A 26,177-nucleotide genomic window follows, 5' to 3' on the forward strand; every position below is an offset into this window, starting at 1 on the left:
CTGTTTGAATTTCTTTCATCTGTTGAAGACATGCTATTTTGAAATATGTTGTAAACCTGTAACCATTTACATTTATAGTATTTGTTTTTCATACTATAGACAAAAATGGTTACAAGTTTCTAACATTTTTCAAAATATCTTGAGTATTTTGAGTTCAACAGAAGAAACTCAAAGGTATGGAATCACTTAAAAGAGTGTATAAATGTTTATTTTAGGTAACCTATCTCTTTAAGATGATTCACTTAAAATGACAGAAGAAATTACATATAATGCTGGCTGCTTTAAGAGATGCAAACCTTGCCATACTGTGGTCCACTGTCCCTGGTGCAGATAAACTTTGCTGCGCTCTAACTGCAGACTGGACCCTGCTGCCCTGCTCTCTCTGAACCTGACCTTCGTCTGCAGAAATAAATAGAAATAGTCTATATTGTCTCAATTTAAAACTAAATGAGCACAACACAATTAAATTACTCATCCCCGGTGAGGAACAGCTTGATTCGGTTGCAGCGAGGGCATTACGCAAAAGATTAACGACATGCCTGGCCACATTCTGCAACTCTGCCTGTGTTCAATAGAAAAAACAATAATAAATCTAAGGTCTAAAATAGCACGTGTATATACTGCATGTACAGTATATGGCATAAAATCAGTATATGTAAGGTAAGGGAACTGAACTAACAGTTATAAGAAATAAATAGTGCCATATATTAATGTTTTACATCTAAAAACGAGTCAATGTTAACTGGGTTCGTGAAGCAAACAGAAATCTGATTAAGGTCAGCTAATTTGAACACTTTCAGTATCCAAACACGTAAGCAAAGTAAACATTACATGGTAATAATCACCACCACATACCTCTTTTTGATTTTCCATCTTCTAACGTTAATTCAACGCCACGGTGACCCGACGTTACGGATTTTCCCGCCTTAGGTCTTAATTGATCATCAAAGCGTCCGATCCCGACTAACTTCCGGAAAAGGGAAGGTAGCCAATAGCGTTAGAGATAACAAGTGAACCAAGTCCCGCCCCAGGACTGACAAAAATCCTAACTGTTTCGCGCGAGCAGAGAGAAGAACCAGCGAGCGAGCGGAGAGAACTGATTGCGCGCGCGTCTGGCGTCTGTGCCAGAGTGTGTCTTATTACGTCTTACAGCCTGCTGCATTAATGCATGAGTAAAGCTTCGTTCAAACCAATCAGCGCGCTCTATTGTGCAACTTCATTAATATTCATTACTGTCACAGTGTTTAGATGACAGAGACGCCACGTTGTGTTGGCAAAACAAGCGTGAAGTGTTGCTTTTATAGTTTGCTGCAGTTAAGTTTTGTTTTCATTTTCTCTCTGTGACAGCTCATCTGGAGTCACGTGTGGATTAACAGTGTACGCGACGCTCGACAACAATAACTTATGTGTCTAAGGAGGATTATTGTTTACCTGAGAGCTGTTCTCATCTGCAAACACTGAGATCCGGATTCGCTTGTAGTCTTCTCTTCATAAAGACGTGGCTCTAGTTGCTGTAGATTGTCCTGTCTCTACAGATTTGGTAAGTGAGCGACCAGTGCTCTTTGTTTATTCAGTTCATATTTCATTCGTATTTAACAAACTATTGCACCGAGTGTAAACAAGTTAGCACTACAACCAAACTATAACCTTGTGTAGGATTTTGCATGAAAATACACGCTTAGAGCAGTTCTTCGAATCAAATATCTCGTTTGTCACGAGGGACATGAATGAATTCCCTGAATTAAAGAGCCAAACTGCAGTTAAAGTCCACCATTTAATAATTTGGCAAATAATTCGACTACAGATGTCCATGTAAACACAGTCACTTTTGTGTGTGTGTTTTGACTCTGAAATTCAGCACGCCCAAATAGACACTCCCACACCAAGCCTCTTTTCTTCCTCCGACACTCCCCCCTAAACAGAGCTGGACACGCCCACTTTTCTGACTTTTTCCAAAGTAGAGGTGTGAAAACACCCTGCTGAAACGAGGTGGTTTCATGGCCCTTTAACAGTCCTCGAGGCTGTGTTTTTTCAAGCTGAAACGCTTCAGCAAAAATCTGTCCGGTAGATTGTGTTGCAAAACGTGCTCTTTCTTCCCTGCAGTGTTTTGTACATTTTTTGAATGAATGTACCCGGACGATGGTGCAGTTTTTTTTAAGGATCTTGTCTTTCACAATACAAAACCTCTGCATGACAATTTGTGTCATGTGCTTTCTGTTGGCTTTCATCTTTGACTGATTCTGTGTCATAATATTTTCTAAGGTCACCCAGTAAAATTCCTGACCAAAGAGGAAAAATTGCCATGTAGTTATTCATTAGAATTTCCAGTATCTCTGGGCAGTGATATTTGTTTGTGTTTGTTTCCTCCTCTACTTTTACTGTAGACTTGACAGCCTCAAGAACATACAAATTCCTTTGTAAATGGTGACCTGGCCAATATTGTGTTTGCATCTGGAGTTGCAGCTGGAGGAATGTAGTCATCCACTGTGATTTCACTGAAAATTTCCTCAGGAATGTTAACCCCACAGATGTAGTCACGAAGACTCTGGCTGACAATTTTGGTTTTTGAAATTGGCCAAAAGAGGTTGCATATATTTTGGAAAATTTCCAATCCTCTTTCCAAACTTTTGGGGTTAATTAATTTTGCCACACAGTGTGTGGCAAACTCCTTCAAGCCTTTGTCTGATGTTTTTCGGCCAATAGCTCCATGGACCGCTTTTATCATGTGTGCGGAGCAAAGATGAATTTTTGTGATTTTATGGAAATCTGTTACGGTTGGATTTCCTTTAATCAGCCAGGTAAGTGTTTATGTCAAGCTTATTAAATGACAACAAAACCCCTTGGATCAGTGCCCAGCTATAATCCGTCTCAACCTGGTTGACACAGTACACCGTATGTTTTTGTACCTTTGCAACCGTTTGCAAATTCAATGTTAGGTATTGTGTGATCATTAGTCACCATCTCAGAAACCGGAAGAGGAGGCTTGTCCTTGCCATGTCCTGGTAGATGCTGTAATACAGCACTCTTTTTGGTTGATTTGGAATGCGACTCACCACACCCCCAGTCACATCCAAATGCAACGTTACTGGACCTTTTCTGAGATGCTGAATAAGAATGGTAATTCCTGTTTCTGTATAAAGATGCACCTCAAAGGGATCCACTTGAATCTGAAGTACATACCCTGGAAAGTAACGATATGACAGATCCGTATCTTTCATTACTTTCTGTATCAGCATCAGTTCCAGCATGACATCATCATGGAGTCTTTGACTTTTATTTCAAGAGTTCACACTTAGCTGATGATTAATTATAAGCTTGTTTGGCATGCTGTCCCGGGAGAGAGCCCTGAGCTCATGAGATCCTCGAGCCCAGGACTCCCTCCCGTTGCAAAGCGGGAGGGGAGTTTGAGCTCAGGTAGATCTCGAGAACTCCCCTGCTGTAGCAAGTGAATGCTCTTGAAACTAATTACTAACTAGGAGCGTGTCTATGTTGACAATTTGGCTTGTTCAATTGGCTTAATTGCATGTTTTTGGGCGGTGGGAGGAAACCGGGGAACCCGGGGGAAACCCACGTGAGCACGGGGAGAAGTGCAAAACTCCGCACAGAAATGTCTGCTAGTTTTGGTAGAGCCAGGAACCAGAGACATTCTTGCTGTGAGGCGACAGTGCTAGGCACTGGGCCACCGTGTCACCCGTCTAAGAAGGAGGCGTAGGGGAGGAAGGGGGGACTCTTCAAAACGAAGATAGCAATGGAATAAACCCCAGGGTATTTATAGTAGTTTAGGAGTCATCTGATTGGATAGTAGTGAATTGGATAATGCGGGTCAGCTGCTAGCAATCATAAGCACGTGATCCTCTCGAAATTTGTTTATACATAAACTTCACTTCAAGAGTTCACACTTAGCTGATGATTAATTATAAGCTTGTTTGGCATGCTGTCCCGGGAGAGAGCCCTGAGCTCATGAGATCCTCGAGCCCAGGACTCCCTCCCGTTGCAAAGCGGGAGGGGAGTTTGAGCTCAGGTAGATCTCGAGAACTCCCCAAAAATGCCTTTGAATAGCTCGGGACAGCAGCCGCGTATTGAAGAGCCCCCCAAAAAGGCAGGTGTAACAAGCCATGTCCGGCTGCTGGATATAGTGTTGATAGCTTAGGAAGAGAAGCTTCTAAGGGAGCAGAGCAAAGTAGGCTGCTAGAGCCTAGGCGGGGTGAGGGCAGGGCTGGATTGACTCCGCGGGAGTCAAGGCTCAAATATATACACCCCTGCGGGGGTGGGAGCTGGGGTTAGTTTGCTCAAGCAAGAGTCGGGAAGATTTGGGCGGTGGAGACTCTTGCATGAAAGGGTGGGAGGTGGCCAGGGCCTGAACTCCGGCGGGAGTTGAAGCTCGTTTTAGTCGCCCCTGCGGGGGCTAGAGCTGAGGATTGAGGGCCTATGCGTAAGGAAGAACATAGCGAAAGAGTGACGCTGAAAGAAAGACAGTTAGCGGAGAACTCAACGCTGGAAAAGAATTGAGGAAATAGGAGGGTAAGGAGATAAGGGGGAAGATCAGAGAAGGGTAAAAGTAGCGGAAGCACTCACGCTGTAAGGAAGAAAGAAGGGGCAAATAATTGCCAGGCGGAGAATCTCAACGCCAGAAAGAAGAAAAGGAGAATATAGAAGTATATATGCATATATAAATATATATGAATATATATGATTATTACATGGTAAGGGCCGGGCATGGGTGGTGATTGACTCTTGCGAGAGTCGAAGCTCGGAGCGACCCCTGCGGGGGTCAGAGCTGCTGTGGGCATTTCCCCTGCTGAAGTCTGGGAAAGGGAGGGGGTGGTGGAGACTGCAGCAGGGGGTGGCCGGGGCGGGACTCTTGCGAGAGTCGAAGCTCGTTTTAGTCACTCCTGCGGGAGTTAGAGCTGAGGATTGATGGCCTATGAGAAAGGAAGAAAAGAGAAGGCGGAGGAACTCGACGCCAAAGGAAGAAAAGGAGAGAGGGAATAACCTGCGTGCGTGAGCATGCACGTGCGTCTATTCCTGTTTCGGCATGTGCATGCACACGCATCGGAACAGGTATACATCGGATGTATGCGTATAACATGCGCATACATACCATTTCTAATGGCCTGGGTGGGGCGGCGCAAATGGTGACTCTTGCGAGAGTCGAAGCTCAGCGCGACCCCTGCGGGGGTCAGAGCTATGGGGGGGGGGGGGGGGCAGTAAGAGTCGGGAAGAGGGAGGGGGTAGTGCAGGCTCTTACTGGAGGTGGTAGTGAAGGGGTGGCCGGGGATGGGCTAGGGGTGACTCGCGAGAGTCGAAGCTCAGATTGGACCCCTGCGGGGGTCAGAGCATGGTGAGAGAAGGAGCATAGCAGATTGAAAGGAAAGTTGATAGCATAAATGCAAGCTGCATTTACATGTAATGCCCATGGGCTCACATACTCATTTGCTTGCACGTGCATATGCATACCTAGACGTACGCCCACACCCATATACATATCCACGTGCAAATAAGCATGTATACGTGTGCAAACGCACGCTGTATCTGCGCGAGCAACCTCACACATTCCCATGCGCACCCGTACACAAGCACACACGCACACGTACTCCAGCCTACTTAGGGTCGAGCTCGTACCCCTAGTTGGAGTTTGAAATTTAGCTGATTAGGGCTAGCTGGGCTGTCTTGAGGTGGGATCGGCTGAGGCGAATGTAAGCTTTGAAGGCATCGGAGGACCAGCGGCCTAGGGTCTGGATTTGGTGCGAGGATAGACTTTTGTGAGCTGCTGTGGTGGCTGCACCAATTCTAAATGAATGCTGGAATACAATTCGGGGGAACGCCCGAAAGGCGAAGGACTTCTTTCAGATGTTTTTGAAACCAAAAATGGGTTACTGGACGGTTAGCGTCATCAGTAAAAAGTAGGGCATGTGGGTCTGACTCCTTTGCTCTCCTTGAATGGAGAAAGGCTAGGAGAGTTTGGAATGGCTGTGTGGGGGAAAAATGTTAAATATGTAAATAAAATGCCCTTTGCTTGTCTGATCTGTTTTGCTTTGCTTAATGAAAAAGGCGAGTGTTTCAGCATTCAGCAGTGTTAGAACAGATATAGTGGGGTGTATTGCGGGATTGAAATTGGATGTGATAGCCATTTCTGAATATGACTCAAGGGTCCTTGGTGCGACAGCGTGAAGGATCAGGGATATGGAAGTTTTATGGCAATATCATTTGTGAATAGAGTGGAACAGGTGTTGGATGCTGGTCTGCTTCCGGTACCAAGAGCCGAAATTTCTGGAAAAGAAAGTGAGAGAGAGAATCAGCAATTTGATTTTTTGCAAACTGGAACATGTCTAGCAGTCATAATGAATTGCTTTTTGGCTGCCGTCCAAACGAGGCGTCTTAATAAGGGCATAATTGGAAGTGCGTGCGAGCGTCCTTTATTAATGCAATAAACGGTGGCTTCGTTGTCGCAATGAACGAGAATGCTAGAGGCGGACCATTCATCTACCCATAAAAGCGCTGCTGCGACTATGGGGTAGAGTTCGAAAGCGCAGATGATTGCTGATTTCTGGGTAGACTGAGCATCTGCGGGGGCCACGTTGAAGTAAACCAGTGACCTTGGTAAAAGCCGCCGAACCCGACTGAGGGGGCAGGGTCAGTGAATAAATTAATATCCACCGGGGAAGAAATTAGGTCGCTATAGAAAAAGGAACAGCCGTTCCATTGCTTAAGGAAGGAGATCCATAAGCTGCGTTCATTGCGACTGGGTTTAGAAAGATATATGGTATCTTCTAAACCGGGGACCGAGGAGGAGCTGAAGGAGGTGAGTAATAAACGGGCGGCCTTGAGGAATTATGCGCATCGCGAAATTGAAATGCGCGAGAATAGATAACAGTTCCCGTTTGGTGCATGATGGTTTCTCGAGGAAATTTTGAGATAAAGAGATTATACGGTCAATCTTTTCTTTGGGAAGGGATGCTTGAAATTTATTCGAATCTAAGTTGATGCCCAGAAATTCTATGGAAGTGCTGGGACCGGCTGTTTCTCCTCTGCGAGGGGGATGCCTAGATGAATGCCAAAAAGGTGCCAGAAGTCTGGGTGAATTGGCATGATTTTTAAAGGCAGATGAAATGTCGATTTTTGCAAGCCAAGCATTGCGGCCGGCTAAACTGATGAGCGAAATTGCTTGGTCTATATCATGATAATTCAGCGAGTATTCGTCTGATGGAATGGTGCTGTTAATGCTAGGAATATAGAATTGTGAGGAGCGGAGACCAATAATCAAGGGTTTTTGCTAGAGAATTCTCAAGTCGCAATGTCAATGGGACTAATACAAGAACGCTGAACAGTGGGGCAAGAATAGTACTATCATGAGTTTATTATCGATTCTTTTTGATTAACGAATTCACTGTTGCAGGTTCGGTAGTCGCAGATTGTAGATTGGAGCAGAATAAGGTTAAGGAAGGGAGAGCTGAAACGCCCGGGTTAGATCCTTGGGTTAGATCTGAAATCAGAAATCAGAAGTTAGTATCAGGGTGACAATGCAATTCAAGCAATTTGAGAAATATGGCATCGTGGATGTGAGCTATGTGAGTGGAAATGCATCCTTTATGTAGAGTGTGATTGTATTTGAAGAGCATATAAAATGTTATGGGTTGGATGAGGGTCAGGTTCTGCAGCCAAATGTCATGGTCTTTTTATTAATGCATAGTCTGATAGCTTGATGTCGCTACGTGCAAGGATGGTAGAGGTGAGCATTCATCCCCCCACAGAATGGCAACTGGAAGGAGAGCTGAGGATAAGGGGTATGGTTTGTCTGGTGGTCCTGGAAGTGTTTATTGAAGATCCGTTGTCAGAAATGTCCTCCTATTCATAGCAGCCAATCAGGAAGTTGTTTGTTGCTGTTTCACATCCAACTGACTTGCCATTATAAGCTTACATAAGACACTAGTGTATGAATAAATGAGTCACTGGTCTAGTGTAATTGGACCCCAGTGCTCTGTGTATAAATTTTTATTTTATTATTTTATTATTATTATTATTATTTTTGCTAACATCAAACTCTGAACTCTATAAGACTTCGAGGGCGATGTCACCACTTAGTAAAACTGTGAATGGAATGTTAGTAATTGGCTTTACTTTAATCCATGAATAACATTTGTTGATATCTTAACTTCATTCACAAGCTTGTCTGGTCCAAATTCATTCATAAGACTTGCAACAGAGTCAAGAGAGAGGGCAGGACCTTCTCCAGAGAGCTTATTGGGTGGTGACGCTTCTCCTTACAGCTATTGGCTTAAAGGAGAGCCAGTCAAGCGTACCAAAGGTGAAAAAGCCCGGCGGCCATTTTGTTGATCAAGTTCACCATTGTTTATGACTTGAGCTGTTGCTTGCTGAACATTCCAGCAAACAAGCTGTTAAATGTTATGGATCAGTGGACGGGCAAGAGGCAAGTATCTTTAGTTAAAATCATTGTTTACACTAGTCTTGTTATTCAAAAGATTTATAAATGTTTTAGTCTAAATGTTTGGTAAAGTTATTTTGCAAAGCTTCCCTTCATGTGCATAGCATGTGCACCGCTATGAAAAAGGTAATGGTTCAGTTTCATTCCAATGGCTTTGGAGTTTTTGGCTGTCATTTGCTGGAGAATAGGGTTGAAGACACAGCAGATGCGTTGAAGTAGAAGGTTTGATGTTTGTTGAAGTCGTTGATGCAATTGTTGGAGTTGTTTTGAAGTAGTAGTTGTTGTTGCTGCAGTTGTTGTTGCTGCAGTTGTTGTTGTTGCAGTTGTTGTTGTTGCAGTTGTTGTTGCTGCTGTAGATTGTAGCTTGTAAATTATAGCTAGTAGCTTGTAGATTATAGCTGGTAATTTGTAGATGGTAGCTGGTAGATTGTAGCTGGTAGGTGATAGCTGGTAGGTGATAGCTTGTAGATGCTTTGGTTGTCCATGCTGGTTTAGAGTAGGTTCTTCAACGGAGCTAGCTACGGTGAAGCTGCCTCTTCAAAACGAAGATAGCAATGGAATAAACCCCAGGGTATTTATAGTAGTTTAGGAGTCATCTGATTGGATAGTAGTGAATTGGATAATGCGGGTCAGCTGCTAGCAATCATAAGCACGTGATCCTCTCGAAATTTGTTTATACATAAACTTCACTTATTTCACAAGAGATCACTTTGATAACATTTTTAGTTAGACTTCTTGTGATGTTCCTGGCCATCAACTCAGGAACTGGTGTTTTTGTAATAAATATTACTTACTCCTTTCCTCACTTCATTTGCTATCTTGCCTCTCTTCGTGTAACTGGCCTGGTGAGATCTCATCTCCCCTTGTAAATGAGTAACAGTACCAATTCTGGTGACAAGAACTGGAATATGTTTTTCATCATGTGGCTTCTTTGCGATTCAAAAAATGAAATGTGCATTACATGTTTTAAATGAACAGGAAGCCTTCATCGTCATATAAGGACACCTATATTTACGACTATGACTCAATTCTGAGTGCTGATATCTGTAAAAACTAAGGTGCAGCAGGGATTATGTCGACGGAATTTGTCATATAGGACGTGTGTCCACGATTTTTGCAATTTTCGGCTGCCAGAGAAAGGCTTTATAGCTTTCCATTTAATAGCAGATATATAAATGGTGAAATTCTTGGGTCCTGGCTTTGTGCTCCTATATGGTTTCTTTTTATGAAGGAACACAGGTGAGTGAAGGGCCGCAGACGTGGGTGCCGGGCCACGCTCTACATTGCTCTCCGCCTGGAACACAGGTGAGACGGTCCGCAGATACGGGTGCTGGGCCGCGCTCTCCATCGCTCTCATCAGTCAGGTACACTCTAGGTGAGTGACGGTGCGCAGACGTGTGAGCCGTGCCGTGCCGCGCTCTCTGCCTTGAACACGGGTGAATGACAGTCCCCAGATGCAGGTGCCAAACCGCGCTCTCCACCTGGAACACGGGTGAGCAGGGCCATAGCAGCCAGATGGGGTAATATTTCTGACTTCAACTGTGTGTGCGCGTGTGTATATTTGTCCTGGTCTTTAATGCACAGTGAAGTTATAAAATCGGAATACAACAATAATTCTGAAGTTGAATTATTATGTTTGACTTATAAATAGTATTTTTATATTTAACATTTGCTTTAAAAACTGATTTAAGTAATGACCAAATACTGATTCAAAGTCTCTAGGTTTTTAAATGAGTAAACAATAGTAAAATATAAGATATAAATTTATTACCACTGAATTGTAAAGAAATGTACAGTTTAACAAAATATGATTTTCTTTTGGTCCATAAACAAGAGGTTTTGCATCATGTTAGGCCTGTCAGAGCAATGTAACATCAGAAATATATCTAGCAGCAATATTTCAGTTATAAGATTGAGATTGAGTTAGTCAGTCACTGTAACAAAACTGTTACATTTTTAAGTTATGCATTTCTCTGTGCAAAGTGGTGCCGGAGGTTTGTGTGCATATTTATTTTCAATTATTCAACAGGATTCATAAACAATTGTTAGACAGTCACTTTTAGGCCTTAAAAGTCTTAAATTTACTGAAATATTTTGTTGTAGGTCTTAAATCTTTTTAAACAAGTGTTACGTACAGTCCATAGGTAAAACTATTAATTGATTTTATGGAAAGGGTCTGGGTTTCAGTGGACAGGACGGTATACGACCACTGGCTCCACGAAGTCTGGCCTCCGTGACACCTCTCGATATCCAGAGCTATCCAGAGAGATGGACCTAGAGACTTCAAAGACATTCCGATCTCCCCCCCCCCCCCTGCTTACAAACACACACACACACACACACACACACACACACACACACGCACACACACACACATCCACACACCCACAATGACATTAGTCCAAAAAGAAATTGGACTGAGAAATCAGGGACCAGCACAAAACTAAAATGTTATGTTTGTAAACTTTGTATCTCATTTCTGACCTTTCCTACCTGTACAACCCCTCCTATAACCCGTATGCCGGGTTCCTATAGGCCTTTTTAGAGCATAAATAATGTAAGGGTGTGCAAATTACATTGATGTACTTTTAAACCCGCCCCCCCCCCCCCCCCCCCCATGTTTGGTGTCGTTGGAATGTCCTTGACATTTTACAACACATGATGCATAGAGCATGATAATAACTTGCACTGCTTACATTCTTTAATGCCCTGCATTAATGACTCTCCGCATGCTTTAGGCGGATACTCAAATTTGCATATGAGCTGCTAGATATGAAGAGAAGTTAAGCGCTCAAACTTTGCCCTGAAATCATTGGTCGAGCATGTTGAAAGGGCATGTAACAGAGCTCACGTTTAAAAGCTGACCCCTCCCCAGGCTCGACACAGAACGTTCGAAAAGAACTTCCCCAGAGGTTGTCCCTTTGAGGGGTCTGAGCGGCTTCTGTGCCGCGTGGACCTTCCAGCCACATTTTCTTATTTTTCCGGCAAAGTAAACCCAGTTTAAAGTTGCGATCGCGTTCCTCCGACCTGTATTGCAAACTCCACGCATCAAGAAGGACATCAAAGGACTCTCATCACAACGGAAGAACCTCGCATAAAGAGAGAGACCTCCAGACACTAAAGACCAGCTATTTTTAGTTATGCGAATAAGCTGTGCCCCTTTTATTAAAAAGGTGTTTTTATAATCTTGGTGATCCTTAATGGTGTGTGTGGAACTGAAACAGATTTGCCACTCTTTATCTGAACTCTCTTTTTCCTCGCTTTGCTATTTATCTTGGTTTGTTACATGTTAACAATAAATTAATCCAGAATGTTAATGATTAATAATAATCTGTTATTGTTGATAATTAATATTCATAATCTGAGAGTCCGCTTGGTCGAGCGGGTAGGATCATAAACAATCATATGTTTGTTTGACCAAATTGACCGAAGCTTAAGTCGGAATAATAATTAAGAATAAACCGTTATTGTTGATTATTAATATTCATAAATGGAGCTAATTTCTGTTTACATATTGGTGGAGAATGCGGGCAGTTTTCCAAACATTTTCTGTAAAACAAACTTTCCGATTCATTGTGATTGTTAGTGCGCACTATAGAAGAAAAAGAAGGCACTGCGAGAAGCGCTTTCCTTTCTTCAAAGCTGGGAGGACGAAAGCCTCCTCCAGCCCTTCTGTTCACTAACACAGCAAAGAGCTGCCTAAGTGTTGAGTGTAACAATTTAAACTGCAGTTCATAATATTTTAAATTGATTTTGCAAAGACGCACGTTCCGCAAATCATTTAAATATAATATTGTGCCTGTCGGAACAGAGACTTCTCTCAGTGCTTGTAAGACGGTTTGGAAACCCCAAATTTGTCTGCTCAAAGGCCTTATTATTATAGCTAAAAAATTTTAGACTATTTGCTCACGTGGTTTCAAACAGTTAGATTAGCTGCCTAACGTTTAACATCTGTGCTTCGCTGCCATGCGAAATTAATTTCAAAACTGCTGGACGGTTCTAAATTAATGTATTTGGGAGTTGCAAGCTTGCCTATTAACCGCTATCTGACGAAAAGAATTCTCAGAATCATAAGCGTGTTTCTAAATGGTACCCGTAATCTGATATGGATGTGAATTCCCATATTTCAGTTATTTTTGTCCAAACCAAATCTGTGTACAAATGTGCACCGCCTCGAGAGACGTCTAATGTCTAAATGTAATGGTCAGATATCATAAACCAGTGTTATTGCAACATGATATAAGGGATTACCATTTTTATTGAATCCCTGTGATTTAGATTTTACCGTCTGTGAGTTGAGCTGCCTTTCGGTCTATGAGTGGAAGTTTTCTTTTATGAATGAGTCCCTTCGAGTGTTCATTGGCTGTTCACTCACGTGACGTGCGCACGCAGTCACGCGCATGAGTGACGTAGCCACGTCCACAGAACAAGCCCCGCTCCCTCCGGGCTGAAGGACCTCACTCCCAGACCGGGTGAATTCGCTTGAAGCGGCTAACAACTAGCCTTATGCCGAGTTCAGAATGCATGATTTTCAAAGTAGTCATGTCACAGAGGTTTTCACACTGCATGACTATCTGGGCTAGCGTTTCGTCGCTGCTTTGTTTACACTGCAAGATGGATCGGCGACAGGGACATTCACATTGCATGACTTTACTATAGGAAGAATCGCCGACAACTTCGTCCAAACTACGTCTCACAGCCAAAAACACGTCGTATATCTTTTGTTATTAACTACATAATGAAAAAGAAGCCTTTAATGGGGTAGAACCTGTACATGTTTGCTCACCTGGGTTTAAAGGGAATTAGCAATTTCTCCTCAACTTAAGTTGATAATAAACTATTTTCTTTATGTGTGAAACGTCAAACAGACACAGTTGCTCCTGAGTCCTGTCGTGGGTCCAAATAAACCGAAAAAGAGCGCTTTTAACTTCTCCCCCAGCCTCCCGCTGGCCTGCAGCAGGTATACACACACGCACACGCAAGTGAAAGCTGCTCTCTCATTGGCTGTAGGTGATCGCTGATGTTATTTTCAGTCAAAACACTAAAAATCTGAAAACTTTAGTGACAATTGCCTGTCTAAAACTTTAATTCTGGCTTCAATGTCCTTAACTTTTTTCTTGTTAAGTCTTTTGACCAAGCTAGCATATTGTATTACTTTACCCTTGACAAAAGCTTTTGATGCTTCGCATACCGTTCACAGCCTCACTGTGGTTGATGCAAATAGCTTCTTGAAGTTATGAAAAAGAATCAATAACAGATGTTTTTGTGTTAAAATCATCCTCAAATAACTGAGGTTCAACATACATGGAACCTAATTCCATATAATGCACATAACGTGCTGAAAAGGGGATCAGTAACAAAGAGGCTCTAATAAAAATAAAGCAATGGGGTTGCAGTCCAACCCTTTCCTAGTGGAAGCAAAACATATTTTGTCTCAATATCAGAGATCTTGTAGAGTTTGACTTCAGCTGCCAGCTCACATGCCTTAAAGATGCCAATGTCTTTAGAATTAATGAGCTCTGTTTAAAGTGGGGCCAGACACAAAAACCTTCTCAGCAAAATGAAAGTTTCTTCTGTGATGGTGTCATACAAGATGTTCTCAATTAAGCCAAGTTGTCCATCAATCATCACGCAGTTGTCTCCAGTTCTACATTTTTCTGTGACATTTTCAAGAATGGCTTTATTGTACTGCACTCCTGTTGTACCGTCTTGCACTGTTGGCCATTTGACCGTTTTCCGCTGAGTTTGAGTATTTCTAGCTGAGAAGGGGGCTTGCTCTGCATGGACTGCCACTCCATAACACGAATCAATTACTGGAGAATCTGTTGGGGTTTTCTGATCTTTCTTTTAAGCTGACCAAGGAAGTTTTCAAAGCATATGCTGACACCCAGTCCAAAGGAACAAACCTCCTCACATCATCTGCAAGATGACAGAGAGTGGACATTATAGACCATCTCCTCAACCCCATACAAGGTCTTGAACTGTTCAAGGAGATACCTAATCAAGTTATCATCATAGTCACATTAATGGGCACAGAGGGTTGAAGAAAGTATCAGATAGATGCTAATTGGATTGGATTTGCTAATTGGTGATTGGAAGCTGTTGTAAAGTGGTGTTGGAAGAATATCCTTCAATACTACTGGATCGGTGTACAGCAGAAACTGCCTAAACTCAGTAGCTTTCCAGCGATCCAGTTCAGAGAGTGATCGTGGCTTTCGTGCAAATTAAAAGTGTATGTACTTTGACATCCCTACAAGACTCTCTGAGATGGTATTTATTATATGGGAGCTTTGTCTGTTTTGTAGGTTGCCCTTGGTCCAAAAGTTGACATGCATATAATCTAGCATAAGCTTTCTTTCCCTTGCGGTTTAAGTGCGCGCTGCGTGATAAAAAGACAACAACGCGCACATATATATGACTTTTTGTAAACAGTTTTGTTGTTTAAATAGGATATTGCATTAATGTGCTTACATGCTTTATAAGCTGTAAAATAAAAGGTAAAGCCTATTTGTTGCGTTTATGACGCAGATCCAGGTCAACATCAACGCTTTTTTTGGCATCAACATGTCTGTTTCAAACAGCAATATTCTTCTTCCATTTTGCTTCTTTGGCAAATGTGTCTGTAGCCACGGGTTATATGTTATCGTCCCACAAAGTTAAGTATGTCTTGCAGTTAAACAAGTGGCTAACGTGCTTTTTTTCATTCCAAAAACGCGAGGCGCACCTGCCTTTATAATGACAAGGAAAAAAGAAAAGAAGAAGCGCGGTCCTCTTATGAAACGACTGAATCAGCTGGGTATTGATTGTGCAAAAGTGTTGCTGTCTATGTTGTTACAATTGTAATATTTAATAATATTGTGATATTCAGGATTTGTACATTAATCCAGCTCTGGATAACTTAAAACAGCGATTAGACCTTCAGAGCGGCATGCGTCCTGAAGTAAAGCGAAACGGCTATAAACTCCAGCAAGATAGAGTGATTATATGCAGAGCCATATACCTTTATCTTTAAATAAAGTATAACTATAGAAACTGTGTTCATCTTAACTGAAAGCTTCTGCGTGTTTGCTGGGCTTACGCATCGCGCACCTGTCAGTCAGTCAGCACGTAACCCCAAAGGATTTAACAGATAGCGCACAGCATACGGTTCCAGAAAAGTTTGCGCTGTTATAATCCACTTACCTTTTAATACGTTTTGGTGCGATTATAATCCGCTATTAAAAACAACAACAATGACTGAATGTTTGGAATGGGTAATGTAGCCGTGGCGGGATGCATTTTGTTCCCCGCCATGGAAGAATGAATGTAGCGGAAACCAAGCTCTTTAAAAGTTCTCTGTAGTTGTCTTGACAACACAAACTGCTGCTCTGGGATGAGCCGCGTGCAAAAGATGACCCTCTTAACGCAAAGGCGCATTCAATTGGCCCCTTATGCAGTCAAACTAAAAATATATAAAATAATAATTTTAATCGTTTAACTGATAGCATTAATCGGTCACAAACGCACCCTTTTGGTTAACGGTTAATCGATTATTTTGAGCATCCCTAATCTCCATGCCCCTTTGTTTTATGACTGATTATGCAGAAGCATCACAGATAAAGCAGTCTAGGGAGAAATGGAACACCCTTTCATTCATAGTAAAACCTTGTCTTCATGCGGAAACCTCCTCTGCAAAATCTTGGTGATATCTGTTTGGGTTGCGAGGTTTGCTGTTTCCACAGAAGACACAGATGACAAACATATCCCTTTTAAAAATTATTTTTCCAAAAATTTGTCCAAATTTGCTCCTGTGAGCTTTTAAATAATCGCAGTCGATCAACATGCTTCAATATTCCAAACTGGACATACTCTCCACCAACCACTTTTTTGACTTTACGTGTGTGTGTGAAGTCTTCGAAAATGGTTGGGCCTCCCACGCAGTCCTACCAGTGCTGCACTATACGGGACAAGTAACACCTTGCAGCTACCATTCAGTGGCCTCACAGAGGAATTCATGGTTTTACGCACCAGAGAAGCCCTACAGTACAGGGACTCTAGAGATGGCAAGGTGTCATCAGCCTGCATCGAGGTGAGGACAGGCAGGAAATGGAATGCAGGGAAAGCAGTGGAGGTGGCAGAGTCACGCCTGCAACAAAAGGCTCTGGTGGGCACTGTAGCGACAGGCAGAGCGGGCTTGGGCTATTTTCCAAAGACCTTAGTAAGCCAGGTCAAAGGCAAGGAAAGACACCACCTACTCCAGGGAGAGGTTCGAGCAAGTTTGGAGGAAGAGAGAGTCAGTAGGGTGGTAGGACTCCGGCAGCAGGGAGCATGGACTATGTGGAATACACTGCAACGTAGGATCACCTGGGCGAACATCTTGCAGGCGGATTTCCAACGCGTCCGTTTCCTAGTACAAGCTGTCTACGATGTACTGCCAAGCCCATCAAACCTCCACGTTTGGGGAAAGATTGAGACACCTTCCTGCCTTCTTTGCTCTGGAAGAGGCTCTCTAGAACATCTCCTCAGCAGTTGCCCCAAGGCTCTGGCTGATGGTCGCTATCGTTGGCGCCATGACCAGGTGCTTAAGGCAATTGCTGCGAGCTTAGCTTCAGCTATTAACACGAGCAAGAACCATCGTGCTCCAAGGAAGGCAGTCCACTTCATCAAAGCTGGAGAAAAACCCCGGGCCCTCCCACAATTAACAACAGGCCTCCTCCACAAAGCCTCGGACTGGCAACTGGAGGTCGACCTGGGAAAACAGCTGAGGTTTCCTCATCACATCGCTGCAACACGTCTCCGTCCAGACATTATAGCTATCTCAGAAGCTTCAAGACAGCTAATTATTCTGGAGCTTACAGTGCTGTGGGAAGAGCGTATTGAAGAAGCAAATGAGAGGAAGCGCGCTAAGTACCAGGCATTAGTGGAGGAGTGCAGGGAGAGAGGCTGGAGAACTTACTATGAGCCCATAGAAATTGGATGCAGAGGCTTTGCAGGGTGTTCACTTTGCAAAGTCCTCAGTCGTTTGGGCATTACAGGCGTGGCGAAGAAAAGGGCCATTCGATCCGCAAGCGAAGCCGCAGAGAAGGCCACAAGGTGGCTGTGGATTAAGAGGGCAGATCCGTGGACTGCTGTTGGGACACAAGTCGGGACTTGATCAACCCCGGCTGGATCACCTGGGTGAGAGTGTATGATGTTGAGAGACCCGAAACACTCAATGATCCCAGGATACATCACTGATGATGTGTCCCAAATGCATCCATGAGATGTTTCTTGCATAATTCATCAAAGTTCTCACACATTTAGGAAGTGAGGGGATGTGTTTATTTAAAATTTTAAGTAGGCTGTCGGCGGCATTTTGTGTCACACCACACTCTACAACCCACATATAAACAAATATTTCATATTTGTAAAATACTTCGGATACAAACATCTGTCTGATAGTTTGAAAATGTAAATATTAGACATAACTAATGAAATAAAATGAAAACTGCTAAACATAATTAGAAATACTGTGGTTTAATGGTGTTCACACTTAACATATATTAAGACATTGATCATATACAGTATGACATGTCATTATTATCTAGTGATGGGTTGTTCATGAACGATTTGATTCGGGAACTCTCGAGGAGTGATTCGTTCATCCGCGCGTGCGCACATTTGTACAGGTACCGTTAATTTCAAGTCTTCATCACATTGGCAGAAGCCAATCATATGCATTTAGAGCCGGAAAAAGAATTGATCCGCTCACCACTCGAGTCCTCTATCGGGTCTGAGTCACTCGTTCATCACGAGCCAATCATATGCGTTTAGAGCCGGAAAAAGAATTGAACCGTTCATCTCTCGAGTCCTCGGGTTTGAGTCATTCTCTCACGTGATGAACGAACGATCATGGCTCCTATCAGCCTAGACTGTGCATTGATTAAGATTATATGTGACTGTCAGTGTAACGTGAATGAACCCCTGACATTTGAAGACATGAAGAGGTGAACTGAGCAAAGAGACAACAATGCCTTCATAGACGAAAGAGCAGGTAAACATTGAATTATTAATTTCTCCTTCTTATATTCTATTTATGTCTTATTTGTCGTGCAATCAACCTTTTGGACTAGTTGTAGATGTGTTTGGAAGCAATTCGTAACATTTTAATAATATTTTGGCAAATTGAACAAAATGAACGAAACACTTGTTTGGCATGCTGTCCCGAGAGAGACCTAAGCTCCGCTAGACAAGGCCTCAATTTAGAGGGCTCTGCTCTCCATTGTGAAGCTTCATGTGAGTGCTGAGGCTTCTTTTATGTTTAAAGCCCTTTCCACACTCACTGCATGTAAAATGATCCTCTCCTGAGTGAGTCTTCATGTGTTGCTTAATGGAATCGGAGCGTGTGAGAGTCTTTCCACACTGAACACATGCAAATGGCTTCTCTCCGGTGTGAGTTCTCATGTGGTGATTGAGTGTGCTTTTATATGGAAAACCTTTACCACACTCTGTGCATCTGTAAGGTTTCTCTCCAGTGTGAATCCTCATGTGGATGTGAAGGCTTTGTTTTCGAGAGAAACATTTCCCACACTGTGTGCAAGTACAAATTCTCTCTCCAGTGTGTGTTCTCGTGTGAGCTTTAAGGTTGCTATTATGCTTATAACTCTTTCCACACTGAAGACAAGAGTAAGGCTTCTCCCCAGTGTGAATTCTCATGTGCGCTGCCAAGTTTCCTGTATTATAGAAGCTTTTTCCACACTGTTGGCATGTGTACGGCCTTTCTCCAGTGTGAATTCTCATGTGCTGTGTAAAATTTTCTGAAGTATAGAAGCTTTTTCCACACTGTTGGCATGTGTACGGCCTCTCTCCAGTGTGAGTTCTCATGTGGACTGTAAGGGTGCCATTTTGCTTAAAACTCTTTCCACACTGAGAGCAAGAGTAAGGCTTCTCCCCAGTATGAATTCTCATGTGCGCTGCAAAGTTTCCTACATGATAAAAGGTTTGTCCACACTGTTGGCATGTGTACGGCCTCTCTCCAGTGTGAATTCTCGTGTGGGTTTTAAAGCTTTGTTTTTTACCAAAACTCTTTCCACACTGTTCGCAGGTATAAGGTTTCTCTCTAGTGTGAACTCTCATGTGAACATCAAGGTTTGGCTTTTGACTGAAACTCTTTCCACACTGTTTACAGCTGAAATTACATCTAGAATTGGATTTCCGAGGTCTTCCGTGTGAAGTCAGTGTGGGTTTTTCATTAGTCGGTATGTCTTGCTGTTTCTCTTCCATTTCACTCCATTGATGGGTCTCTTCTTTCAGCACCATCAGGTCTTAAAAGAAAAAAAAGAAGTTAACTTAGTATGAAGACACAAAGCGACAAGCATGAAGTGGATGTTTCATCCAAAAATTATAATGACCATACCATTTACTCTGTCATGTGGTTTAAACATTTTTTTTTCTTGTGGAACACAGTAAGCCAGTAGCGTTTTTTTTTTTTTTTTCACAAGATCTTTTGTGTTCAACAGAATCGAAAACCTCATAAAGGTTTAAAACCACACAAGGGAGAGTAAATGGCAGGGTTCAACGCTAAGGATTTTTTAGCCAGTGGTTCTGATTTTTACTTGCCCGGCCAAAATTTTCACTGGCCCCACCTAAAAAAAAAAGTTAATAGCTATTTGACTGTGTGTGTGTGTGTGTGTGTGTGTGCGTGCGTGCGTGTGTGTGTGCACGTGTGTGTGTGTGAAAGGCTTAACGAGGTTAATTAGGTTAACTAGACAGGCTATGGTAATTAGGCAAGTTATTGTATAACAATGGTTTGTTCTGTAGACAGTCTGAAAAACAATTAGCTTAAGGGGCTAATAAATTTGACCTTAAAATGGTTCATAAAAAATTTAAAACTGCTTTCATTCTAGCCAAAATAAAACAAATAAGACTTTATTCAGAGGAAAAAATATTATCAGACATACTATCAACATTTCCTTGCTCTGTTAAACAAAACTTAGGAAATATTTTAAAAAGAAAAAAAACAACAAAGTGGGGCTAATAACTCTGACTTCAAGTGTATATATATTTACAGTAATTTTTGAAATGTTTTTAAGGAAAATTATTCAGTTAATCAAGGCTATATTTATTAAATGTAAAAAAAATAAATAAATTGTTAAATATTCATCAACATTTTAAATAACTGCTTTCTTATTGTATGTAGTTTCAAATAAAACTAATACTCCAGACATTATTGCTTTTATTACTATTACCATTAATAAATATAATAATAATTAATATTAGTGATTTCTGAAGGATAATGTGACTGGAGTAATGAAGCTGAAATTTCATCTTTAAAATCACTGGAATAAATGAATCAATTAAATGATAAACTACTTTTGAACAGTTATTTTATGCAACATTTCACAATTTGTATTTATGATGAAATATTTGCAGCCTTGGTGAGCAGAAGAAGCTTATTTTAACATATATAACAATCATACTTACCCCATACTTTTGACTAGTTGTGTATAGAATATTTTATAAGCGAAAATGTGCACTTTAATTTTAACAACCCACAGACATCGTCACCAAATACAAATTAGAGAGGTCAGACTTTCTTATACAGAGCCTTATTTCAATTGTCAGGTTTTGTAAAAATCTATCTATTGAATTAATCAATCTATTAAAGAAACGTTGGCTAGAATTCTGCATTTTAGGCTTACATTATAGAGAGACATAGCAGATGAACCGAGATTTCATCAGATCGCGAAGATCAATGTTTCGAGCTGTCAGAGTGGAAATGAACAAAACAACTGGCCTAACACAACATATTATATGATTAAAATATGGAAAAATTATCAGAAATTAACTTCGGTCAATTTTCCTAACGGATAAACCGAGATCAGGCTGGATAAACAGCTCTCGGTAATATTTCAGCATGCTTTCACTTTCGCATTTACCGGTAAGAATGACATCACGCCCTGCTTATCATTCTCTCTTCATATAGCCGTATATATGGCTATTACACAATCAAAATACACTGTGATATAGCCTGGGTCGTTAGTTCGTTGCATTGTTTTGTTTTCTCACTACAATCGATCCGCTCAATAGGGCAGAGACCGTCTCATTCAGGCGATCTCGGACTGATTGATTTGGCGTGGGCGCGGATGCGAGCGCTGAGCGCAACTGCTAGATATATGCCAAACAAACCGCGCTAACGGGGGAAACGAGACAGATTCCGAAACAAACGTCTATGTGTGAAAGCACCGTAAGATTGTATTTGCACACAATTGACTGACAGTCGCAGCACGCAGCTCTGGCTCGATCTGGCAGGCAAAAAGGCAGCACTGGCCCAAATGGGCCAGTAACATTCTGTACACTGGCCCGAGTGTCTTGCACGCTGCCATCGGGCAGTCCTTATTGTCGAGCCCTGAATGGTGAGGCTATTTTCATTTCTGTGTCAACTATCCCTATAAAAGGTTCCTATTATGAACCTTTTTTGTTTAAAAAAAGATGTAAAATAAGTCTTTGGTGGTTCATTCTGCTGTGGCGACCCTTAATAAATAAAGGGACTAAGCCCAAGGAAAATGAATGAATGTACTTGTGCAAATGCTTAATGCCACGTTTGCTGTAAACTGGAGAGATGAGGATATGGCAAAATGACATACTTTACTGCTTGTTTTCATTCATTTCAAGAGTTCACACTTAGCTGATGACTGATTATAAAGCTTGTTTGGCATGCTGTCTCGAGAGAGAGCCCTAAGCTCAAAAGATCCTCTTTTTAATGTCTGGGTGAAAAACAAAAATCTTTTCCCCTTTGAACACAATATATTTTCTTTTGAGAAACTTTTACAATATTTTGGAGCAGTAAACATGTCAGGCTACATCATTCAAATGTATCATTGACTTCTGCTGTCTTTATTTGTTCAAAAACCATTTAAAACGGCATCTTTGGATATCTTATTTGCTGGAGATACTGTTGTCCTAAAAAACTTAAAACATAATAAAAAAATAAATCAATAAATAAAACTTACATATACCGTAAAAACGATATAACAGAACATTTTGGCAGTTTCAAAACCTTGACTTTTCCAAACTGCGGTATACCTTGAAATTGGTTATCGTCCCATTTTGACATAATTTAAACCTGGGTTGCTGGGTCAGTTGGCGTTTGTGTGGAGTTTGCATGTTCTCCCTGCATTTGCGTGGGTTTCTTCTGGGCGCTCCGGTTTCCCCCACAGTCCAAAGACATGAGGTAAAGATGAATTGGGTAGGCTAAATTGTCTATAGTGTATTAGTGTGAATGAGTGTTCGCGGTTCATTCCGCTGTGGCGACCTCAGATTAATAAAGGGACTAAAGAAAATGAATGAATAAACCAGGGTTACTGCAGGTTTCACCAAGTTAAATGTAAAGCTTTAAGACCATTATGAATGAAATTTTAGACTCATAAAGGGCTAAAGGTTAAGGAATTTTTCAAATGGCCCAGATGGAAAAGATTTGTATTTGCCCTATCAAAACAAATTATAATTGAATATATTTATCAATACAATAATGAATGAATAATAAAAAATACAGTTCTTTAGATATTTCTTAGCAAAAGATTTTAAATTTTGTGTAAAAACAAGCAAGCTTTACTTGTATCTATACACTGTTTTTCAACAAACTTTCTTTAAAAAATAAATAAATAACAAAAACAATGAACAAAAGTTTTAAAACTACAATAAACTAAATTTATGCACAAGAATCTGTCCAGGTCATGTCCTCAGCAGTAAATACATTGAGCACGTTTAAACAAATGTTATTGTAAGGAAAATAATTAAACCATTATGATAAATAGAGTAAAAATTACCTTTTTGAATAAAAAGTTGAAAGTGTTATTGAGATAAATTGTTGGTGATTGTGTGGGTTTTGGCCAGATTATGAAGCAAAACATGAACAAAGGAAAATGAAGATTTGTTTAAAAAAGATTTAGGACCTACAACACAATATTTCAATAAATTTAAGACTTTTTAAGGCCAAAACTTGATTTTGGAATTTAAGACATTTTATGACCCAGCGGATACCCTGTTTAAACACAATAGCCCTGGTAATTAGTTATGATAATAATGATGTAATTCTAACTCAGATACTATCTGTGAGAACTAGTAACAACTACTAGAAACAAGTTTAAACCCATAAAGAAGTTGATGAAAAAAGTTAATTTGGATCAATGTGACATTTGCAAATGGAAAGTACTAAGCCAACACCATCACTGTAAAGGCAGATATCTTTTATGAGAATACTGTAGGTCAAATATCCTCAGCTCAGTTAAACTTTTATTTATTTATTGTTTTTGTTTGTTTATATAGCGCCAGTGCTCAAAGACGCTTTACAAACAGTACAAGAACAAGAAAAGCAATAACCTTAAGAAGGTAGAGAAAATGGAAGATTAATAATACATAAAGTAATGACAAAATAAATGAGAACAAGTAACAAGAGAGAAACTGATTCCTGTCTTTCAATGAGTGCTTATGTGCATTTAGGAAAACTAGGCAGCACACTCAGGGCAGCAAGATGGATTAATTTAGTATTCTTATTATAAAATTATTTCAGAATGAGGATCAGATGACTGAGTTGGTCTTTGAGAATGAAAACCAACCTGTTTGTTCCTGCAGATCTTCCTGTTTGACTGTGAATGTGTCTTCAATCTTCACATCTTCACTCTCCTCTTTAATAAACGCCATCTTTATAACAGTGTGGAGATCAGTCGCTTCAGCAGGAGTTTTTCTCTGCGTTTGGACACTTTATCCTGTATAAAATTAACAAAACAATAAAACTTTTTAAAATAAATAAAACAATGAACAGAAACAAAATAACTTCTCTTCAACACTTGCTTCAACAGTTTCTATGAGTTTATATGAAAGTAATTAAAAAAAAATAAATCAGGTAAGTCCGAGCAAGAAACAATAGCCACAAATGAGCTGATTAAAACTAGTACTCTATCTCTTATTTATAGTGATGTATACTTAGAATGGAATGACATTATGCTATTTAATAAATTAAACCTTCATTAAAACACACACTTTTCTGCTACTTTTATTCAAACAATAGCCCCCAGTGAAATAGTACTATGTTGTATAAAGGGTTAAATAATATTGTCAACAGCAGGAACTTAATTTATCATCGGGTGAAAAACCAAAAACTTTAATGAATCGTTTTCTTCTTCTTTTGCTTTTATTTGGCAGATCGCATCAGTTCTTGTGCATTACCGCCACCTTCCTGTAACCTGATTCAGAGACTACTCTGTTCCCATTATCCCTTCCCCTAACCTAGTGAGAGACTTCGCATCCGCCAGCTCTGCGTCTCCAGCTCTTCTGACTTCTGCTCACTCCTCCCACTATGTCAGGTTCAGAAAATAACTCCTTCCATCCCTGCCTTAAACTTAATTTATAATTTTACATTAAAATAATTCTAATAATCATATCTTATTAACCAGTCCTGTGTCTTTCAAAAATCTAAACAATGCAGTGCACTTATGCCTTCCTACCTCAGGATTTAATTAAAAATTCAATGTAAACTCATAATTTCCTTCCTTCTTTTCTTCATTAGACCGCTCACAATGAATAATCACATGTTCAACAGATTCATTTTTCCCCACACTCATATAGACCTGTTCTGTGCTGTGCCATTAACTTGATTGTACTGTTAAGTCCAGTATGCCCAATTCTTAGTCTGGATAAAATAGTATCCTCTATCCTTTCTCCACTCGAGTGCCTCCCTTTACCCACTTTTGGTTGAATATTGTACATTTGCCTTCCATTCTTTCCTGCTTCCCATTGGTGCTGCCATTTCCCCATTATTTGTTTCTTTATTATTGCTTTAACTTCAATTCTACTGTAATTCACTTCCAATCCCCTATATTCTCTTCCATCGTAGCTTGCTTTGCCATTTTATCTGCTGCTTCATTTTCTTTTAATCCCACATGAGCCGGCACCCACATAAACACATAGAGGTAAAGTTGGTTTTATACTCGCAAATTCAGACTTTACCCTTAATAATACTCTTAATAATATAATTTCATAAAAGTATTATTTGCCAACTCTAAACAGCGAAATCACTATCAAATGACAACATTGTTCACAGTCAAATAAACAGTGTTAATGTTTTCAAGTCATAGTTGTATGCTAATTCCCATCAAATATTCAAAGTAACATGGTAAACAACACAGAGATTTCTAAATGAACGAATGTGCAAATATAAAACCAACTTTACCTCAATCATGAACACAACCTTTACTTTTTCTCCTAATTTATTCAACTCTTGTAAAATTTCAATAACCAAATCTTGCCTACAGTCTGAGTGTTTTGCTTCAATGTTTAAAAGAGCAGAACTACAATCTGAGCAAACTAAAACTTCCTTAATTCCCGCATCTTTCACCCATTGTAAAATGTTTCCTCTGTGTATACTGATAATTTGTTTGAAATCCTTAATTTATTTTTCTATTTGGAATTACACATGCTATTCCTAGCTGGTCATTATCTGGATTTTTTGATGCATCTGAAAAAACGTAGTCCACAATCAATCGCTTTATATCTGTGTAGAAGTTTTAAAACAAACCTTTCTCCAGCTGAAACACAGCGCAGGAGAGGCGCGGCCTTATGACGTCACACGACACGCCAAAAGAAAAGTCTTTTTTTTTTTTTAGCTTTTTTTGCCACTTACTGTTGCAGTCATGACTTATTGATACATTTCTCCATCGTTTTCCACTTTCTCTCTCTCTCTCTCTCTCTCTCTCTCACACACACACACACACACACA

The 26,177-nt window shown here is 40.7% G+C and overlaps 2 protein-coding genes across 2 annotated transcripts; one reads left to right on the forward strand and one right to left on the reverse strand.

Annotated features, from left to right (window-relative positions):
- Positions 1-7,720: 7,720 nt before the first annotated feature.
- On the forward strand, positions 7,721-17,578 carry LOC110439392 (uncharacterized). Its single transcript, XM_021475364.3, has 3 exons — positions 7,721-7,784; positions 9,675-9,807; positions 16,334-17,578. Exons 1-3 carry the CDS (start codon positions 7,721-7,723, stop codon positions 17,574-17,576), a joined length of 1,440 nt encoding a protein of 479 aa, XP_021331039.1. The 3' UTR covers positions 17,577-17,578.
- Positions 17,579-17,922: 344 nt separating this feature from the next.
- Positions 17,923-26,019, reverse strand: LOC110437839 (uncharacterized). Its single transcript, XM_021475634.3, has 3 exons — positions 25,977-26,019; positions 24,019-24,168; positions 17,923-19,725 (listed from the first exon to the last, which is right to left on the reverse strand). Exons 2-3 carry the CDS (start codon positions 24,101-24,103, stop codon positions 18,659-18,661), a joined length of 1,152 nt encoding a protein of 383 aa, XP_021331309.2. The 5' UTR covers positions 24,104-24,168; positions 25,977-26,019; the 3' UTR covers positions 17,923-18,658.
- Between the last annotated feature and the right edge of the window lie 158 nt (positions 26,020-26,177).

Source organism: Danio rerio, chromosome 4 (assembly GCF_049306965.1).
Source record: "Danio rerio strain Tuebingen ecotype United States chromosome 4, GRCz12tu, whole genome shotgun sequence".
NCBI classification, from domain to species: Eukaryota; Metazoa; Chordata; class Actinopteri; order Cypriniformes; family Danionidae; genus Danio; species Danio rerio.